This window comes from Cyrtonyx montezumae, unplaced genomic scaffold (genome assembly GCF_038088225.1).
Source record: "Cyrtonyx montezumae isolate F1298 unplaced genomic scaffold, pur_monq_1.0 scaffold_17, whole genome shotgun sequence".
Classification (NCBI taxonomy): Eukaryota; Metazoa; Chordata; class Aves; order Galliformes; family Odontophoridae; genus Cyrtonyx; species Cyrtonyx montezumae.
This window is the reverse complement of record NW_027071903.1, coordinates 11,123,208-11,130,242: the sequence shown is the minus strand read 5'-3', so window position 1 is coordinate 11,130,242 and position 7,035 is coordinate 11,123,208. Positions and strand designations below refer to the sequence as shown.

Here is a 7,035-nt window from a genome sequence, read left to right as displayed (position 1 = left end):
AAATCAATTAGTTTTAATTGTGAATGAAAATCCAGCTTCTCCTCCTGAAGCCTTTCCTCCTAGTTCCCCTTCTGATAATCCTGATGAACAGATGAATGACACAGTTAATAACACAGATCAAGTAGACTGCAGTGACCTTTCAGAGCATAACAAACTTGACAAGGAAGAATCCATGGACGTGGAGGCTTCCAGCATTAACAATAGCAGTAGCAGTTCCAAGAGTGTCAACAATAGTATTACAAGCAGTAACAGCTCCACAATGGGTACCTCAGCTGTAACAACCTCTCTACCTCACATAGGGGATCTGACAACATTAGGCAACTTTTCAGTAATAAATAGTAATGTAATAATTGAAAATCTTCAGAGTACTAAAGTGGCAGTAGCACAGTTCTCACAGGAGGCAAGATGTAACGGCGCATCGAACAACAAGCTTGCTGTACCTGCCCTCATGGAGCAACTGTTGGCTTTACAGCAGCAGCAGATCCACCAGTTGCAACTGATTGAACAAATTCGTCACCAAATATTATTGTTGGCTTCCCAAAATGCAGACATGCCAACATCTTCTAGCCCGTCTCAAGGTACTTTACGAACATCTGCCAACCCCTTGTCCACATTAAGTTCCCATTTATCCCAGCAGCTGGCTGCAGCAGCTGGATTAGCACAAAGCCTTGCTAGTCAATCTGCCAGCATCAGTGGTGTGAAACAGCTACCCCCTATACAGCTACCTCAGAGCAACCCTGGCAGCACTCTAATTCCATCCAGCAGTGGCTCTTCCCCAAATATTAACATACTTGCAGCAGCAGTTACAGCACCGTCCTCAGAAAAAGTGGCTTCGAGTATTGGTGGCTCACAGCTCAGCAACCCACCAGTATCGGCATCATCTTCACCAGCTTTTGCAATAAGCAGTTTATTAAGTCCTGCATCTAATCCACTTCTACCTCAGCCCACCCCTAGTAACTCTATTTTCTCCAGTCCCTTGTCCAGTATCGGAACACCTGCAGAGGATTTAAACTCCTTGTCTGCCTTGGCACAGCAAAGAAAAAGCAAGCCACCAAATGTAACTGCTTTTGAAGCAAAAAGTAATTCAGACGAGGCATTCTTTAAGCATAAATGCAGGTTCTGCGCTAAAGTGTTTGGGAGTGACAGTGCCTTGCAGATCCATTTACGTTCTCACACTGGCGAGAGGCCATTCAAATGCAACATATGTGGAAACAGGTTCTCCACCAAGGGAAACTTAAAAGTCCACTTTCAGCGTCATAAAGAAAAGTATCCTCATATTCAGATGAATCCGTACCCAGTGCCGGAGCATTTGGACAATATTCCTACAAGCACGGGTATTCCTTACGGGATGTCTATACCGCCAGAGAAACCTGTCACAAGCTGGCTGGACAGCAAGCCAGTCCTCTCCACTCTCACCACTTCTGTGGGGCTGCCACTCCCACCCACGATACCAAGCTTGACCCCGTTCATCAAAACTGAGGAACCTCAGCCGATTCCCATTAGCCATCCCTCTGCTAGCCCTCCCTGCTCTGTCAAGAGCGACTCGGGAACCGCTGACCCCGCATCAAAAATTTCCAATGGACTTTCTGATGAGGTAGAGGCTGGTGCTTTGCCTACCTCAAATGGCAAAATGGAAGAAAACCCTCAAAATTCAAGCTCCGTTGCTAACATGAGCAGCTCTGTGAGTTCACCGGCAGCAGACTCGGGCTCCGGCAGCATCGCCACTTTTACAAATCCACTGATGCCTCTGATGTCAGAGCAATTTAAGGCAAAGTTTCCATTCGGAGGACTGTTGGATTCGACGCCGGCGTCTGAAACGTCGAAACTGCAGCAACTGGTAGAAAACATCGACAAAAAGGCGACCGATCCCAATGAGTGTATCATTTGCCACCGAGTTCTCAGCTGCCAGAGCGCACTGAAGATGCATTATCGCACTCATACCGGTGAGCGGCCATTTAAATGTAAAATCTGCGGACGCGCTTTCACTACTAAAGGCAACTTAAAGACTCACTACAGCGTCCACCGTGCCATGCCCCCACTGAGAGTACAACATTCATGCCCGATCTGCCAGAAAAAATTCACCAATGCCGTTGTGCTTCAGCAGCACATCCGAATGCACATGGGAGGGCAGATCCCAAACACCCCAGTCACCGAAAACTATCCCGAGTCAATGGAATCTGATACGGGATCTTTCGATGATAAAAATTTTGATGATCTAGACAACTTCTCAGATGAGAACATGGAAGACTGTCCTGACAGCAGCGTGCCAGATACTCCGAAATCTGCAGATGCGTCACAAGACAGCTTGTCTTCTTCCCCTCTGCCCCTGGAAATGTCAAGCATTGCTGCTTTGGAGAATCAGATGAAGATGATCAACGCAGGACTTGCTGAACAACTCCAGGCAAGCTTAAAGTCAGTGGAAAATGGGTCAGTGGAAGGAGATGTTTTGACTAACGATTCGTCATCTGTAGGCGGTGATATGGAAAGCCAAAGTGCTGGAAGCCCTGCTGTCTCGGAGTCTACCTCTTCCATGCAGGCCTTGTCCCCATCCAACAGCACTAATGATTACCACAAGTCACCGAGTATCGAAGAGAAACCAGTAAGAGCTTTACCAAGTGAGTTTGCCAATGGTTTGTCTCCAACCCCTGCAAACAGTGGTGCTTTGGACTTGACATCTAGTAACACTGACAAAATGATTAAAGAAGAGTCTCTGAGTATGCTCTTCCCTTTCAGAGATAGAGGTAAATTTAAAAACACCGCCTGTGACATTTGTGGCAAAACATTTGCTTGTCAGAGTGCCTTGGACATTCATTACAGAAGTCATACCAAAGAGAGACCATTTATTTGCACAGTTTGCAATCGTGGCTTTTCCACAAAGGGTAATTTGAAGCAACATATGTTGACACATCAAATGCGAGATCTACCATCACAACTTTTTGAGCCCAATTCCAGTATCGGTCCTAATCAGAACTCTTCAGTTATGCCTGCTAATTCACTGTCATCGCTCATAAAGACGGAGGTTAACGGCTTCGTGCACAGCTCCCCTCAGGATGGCAAAGAAACACCCTCTGCTCTAGCTGCTTCGGGGCCACTGTCCTCCTCTGCCACGTCCCCTGTCCTGCTGCCTGCTCTCCCCAGAAGAACCCCCAAACAGCACTACTGCAACACGTGCGGGAAAACGTTTTCTTCCTCCAGCGCTCTGCAGATCCACGAAAGAACGCACACTGGTGAGAAACCTTTTGCCTGCACTATATGTGGAAGAGCATTCACAACAAAAGGCAATCTGAAGGTACTTCTTCCTCTTGCTGTTCCTAGGTTTCATTTTGTCCTTGCTCTGTTGGCTTTGTTTTGTTCTGTTTTTTCCCAGTGTTCGCAGTGATCGGTGTCGAAGCAGCGTTACCTCTGGGTATCTGTGGTATGATGAACGGAGTGATGGTACTAGATGGGCTCTTGTTGAGTGCTTGCATTGGCAGCAGGTCCGACGCGTGATCTGGTTTTGATGCGTTATTAAAACTCAACTACTAGCAGAGGCCGTGTGTGTGGGGTGTGAAGGAGAACAGCCGTGTGCTGGTGTGAAGTTTTAATAAAGAGAGAAGTGTGTTTGGTAACTCGCACGCCTCTTTAAGAAGCAAAAGGCTCTCAAATATGTTGGTTTTCTTTTTGCAGCTATCATGTAAAACGATGAGTGTTTAAAAAAACTATTAACATAATTCTGGCACTAATGGGCATTACTTTAATTGATTATATAACTAACATTTCCTACTGATATGTGTTTGGAAAAGCAAATATACTTAAGTTTTAGAACACCAGTTGAGCACTTTTCTGTGTACATTTTTCTGTTGACAGAGTATTTCTCTAGAGGTTGCTGCCAGTAATGTGAGATGAATAATTACTTTCAGGCCATTCTGTCTGTACACCAGGCTCTCCGATGAGCAATCAGCGAAGGATACTTTCTGCCTGTCTGAAGAGGATGTTTATAGGGAAAAGGGTGTCAAATACAATACTTACCACTGCAATGAAAGTGGACATAGCAATTCTAGCCCCAAAAGCAGCTATCTGCGATTGATGGAGTAACACAAAGTCATTATAAGCTAAATACATGTAATAATTTACAAAAAGTAAGAAGCTACGTATTGTTCAGGAGGAAGACGGGGTGTAGTACGGGGTGATGGTGCTGGGCTGATCCAGAAGCTCGTTTGCTACTCCAGATGGGAAATGGAGCCCTGCACCCACTGCCTTTAGTGCTTTATTATGTAACGAGACTGGACATGTTTGTGGACTGCTGCCTTCACCACCGTGACAATAAGTTTGAAATCCCTGCCAACTGCTACTCTTTGTTTGTTTGTCTCTTCTTTCTCTCTTCTCAGGTTCACATGGGCACTCACATGTGGAACAGCACTCCCGCAAGGCGAGGCAGGCGACTTTCTGTAGATGGCCCCATGACGTTTCTAGGAGGCAATCCTGTAAAGTTCCCAGAAATGTTTCAGAAGGATTTGGCTGCGCGGTCGGGGAACGGAGACCCCTCCAGCTTCTGGAACCAGTACGCAGCAGCGCTGTCCAACGGCTTGGCCATGAAGACCAACGAGATCTCCGTCATCCAGAACGGCGGCATCCCTCCGCCGCCGGGGAGCCTGGGCAACGGGGGCAGCTCGCCCATCAGCGGCCTGACGGGAAGCCTGGAGAAGCTCCCGAGTTCGGAACCCAACGCACCTCTAGCTGGTCTGGAGAAAATGGCAAGCAATGAGAATGGGACAAACTTCCGCTTTACGCGTTTCGTGGAGGACAACAAAGAAATCGTAACAAATTAGAAAATAAAAACAACAACAACAAAAAAAAACCCAGCTATTAATAACATTCCTGCAAATAGTGCAACCTAGGGTTGCTTCTTTCAAACTGCAAGCTACAACGTTACAGAGACTTCTTTTGTTTGTTTTTTTTTTGTACCATGTTCTACTTCTAGAGTTCTAAGAGAGCTTATTTATTAGTGATATAACCTTGCTTTGCAAACAAATGCAAGCATTAACTTTGGTCTCCTGTATTTTGAACTAAATACTAATCGACTAGAGTGCTGTAAAGTTGCTGTAACATTTATGGCAGTTGCGAGTCTGTTCTGCTAGGTGATCTTATTCTGGCATTAACTTATTTTCTATACCCAGTTTAACATGAACTCTGGTATTGATGCAATGCCTCAGTGATGCATTAGATCTCTAATAAAAATCTGTATATAAATGTACACTTTGATCCTGCTGGAAATTTTATCAGCAAAACACATTGTTTAATTTTTCCAAACAGAATTAAGAAGTGGACTGAGAGAATATAGACTGAACGGTGTGGGTCCTTTACACAGCTCAGTTTTTGATTTTTATTATAAAATTAAAACTGCTTTAATTTTTGTAGGTTTAACATTTTCCGTTTTGAACTGTTATTTGTATTGTGCTTTTTACTTGAGTCGTCTTAAATGTCAATACATTTCTGTACAGTAATAAGCACGCAGATTATTAGAGGAGATACTGAAGTGTTGTTTTGGTAGTTGAAACTGAGACATAACATTTTGCCTTGTAGGTATATCCATTATAGAAGATGTGCTGGACTTTCACAATGCTGCTACGTATAGCATCTTGAACAACTCTCGTGGACAACTGTAGATGCTCCTGTATATACAACAAGACATCACTTTCATTAAAATGTATATACGTTCCTTACAAGACCAAGCCCTACTCCTTGACTAAGGGAACAAGTATAGTGTTTGTTTATTTTGTATTAGGTATGGGGGCAGGGGGAACCTTGGACTGTTACATGCACTTTCTCAGAAAGTTGAAAGGAAAAAGAGGTCCAGTTTCTTTAACATTTAATACTTACTAACAGCAGAGATACTGTAATTTTACTCGAGTAATCAAATACATTTTTGCAACAGATAAAAAAATTGCCGTCTCTGTGTTTTTAAAGTGTACCTGTATTTAGTAATCACTCTGAATGTGTTATTTAGCCTTTCCCTCGGTTAACATGAACTGTCCAGGTTGTACGTGTGTGCTTATATTTGTAGGTATGTATACGTACTGCATATGAATTGCTGGTATATTTTTCATACTCCCTAATAACGAGGACTTTCTCCTTAATTAATCAAGCAATTAATCAAACCTTCTCATCAAATTGTAGATATTTTGGCATTTTTCTTTATATATATAAACAAAAAGTGCTGCTAGCAAAGACCTCATTGAGCCTGGGTAAGTTTCCTTCGAAGGAAATAATTATCTCACTTAAGGCTTGACTTGGCTCAAACGCTTTATGTTTGATATTAACTTTATTCTATGAGAGTCTATGTTTGTGGCATGCTTACGCTGCTCTGTGTGAAGATGTCCACTTGCAAACCTCCGTATGTTATATGGAGCCTGTAAGTTGATTGTAAAGACAAAGAGAATTGCTTTGGCCTTGCACATGGTTCGGCTTCCCTTCTCCTGCAGTGACCGCGGGGGACCCGGGAGCTGCGCTCAGCGTTTTGACCCAGAGGGGTTTGATCTCCCTAACGTTACCACTGACGGCAAATGAATTATAGTTCGGCTGCCTTCAAATTCCGGATGGACCAAAGCAACCAACCGCCCCACCGGGAGCGACCGACTGTGCACGTATCTTTTGTTTACAAGTCCAGCACGCGGGTATTTCGCTTTAGAGTTCCTTTGCTGTCAGCTCGGGGCAGCTCTGCCCTCCCGAGCCGTCTCCTCGCGCTCCCCGTTACTCGCGCTGCAAATTGAGCGCTGCGCATTGGGTGTAGCGCCGGGCATGGCTGGGGGGAAGAGGGGAAGGGGATGCTGGGAGGGAGAAAAACTTATCCCGGGGAATGTTGCCGTTCATGTGATTGTGAGCACTCAGTAAAGTATAAGGCCGCAGTGTGAACAGCTCCCGGGCTCGCTATCTTTAGAGCGCTCTCCTGTTCCACCGCGGGGCGCGCGCCTGCCCCGGCTGCACCTGGAGCGCGCCGACAGCCGACAGCTTCGGGTCCCCTTTCGGTCTCAAACAAAGGTAAATCGAAAGCACTTT

The 7,035-nt window shown here is 45.0% G+C and overlaps 1 protein-coding gene across 2 annotated transcripts in view; it reads left to right on the top strand.

The window, feature by feature from the left end:
- The window catches only part of SALL1 (spalt like transcription factor 1), a 13,742-nt gene extending 8,926 nt beyond the window's left edge, over positions 1–4,816 (top strand). For both annotated transcript variants that reach the window (XM_065733265.1, XM_065733264.1), the window contains exons 3-4: positions 1–3,289; positions 4,368–4,816. The exon at positions 1–3,289 is cut by the window's left edge and continues 124 nt beyond it. In XM_065733265.1, coding sequence (XP_065589337.1) covers positions 1–3,289; positions 4,368–4,808 — 3,730 coding nt within the window. In that variant the 3' untranslated portion in view covers positions 4,809–4,816. The remainder of the gene's footprint in view (positions 3,290–4,367) is intronic.
- The last annotated feature ends 2,219 nt before the right edge of the window (positions 4,817–7,035 follow it).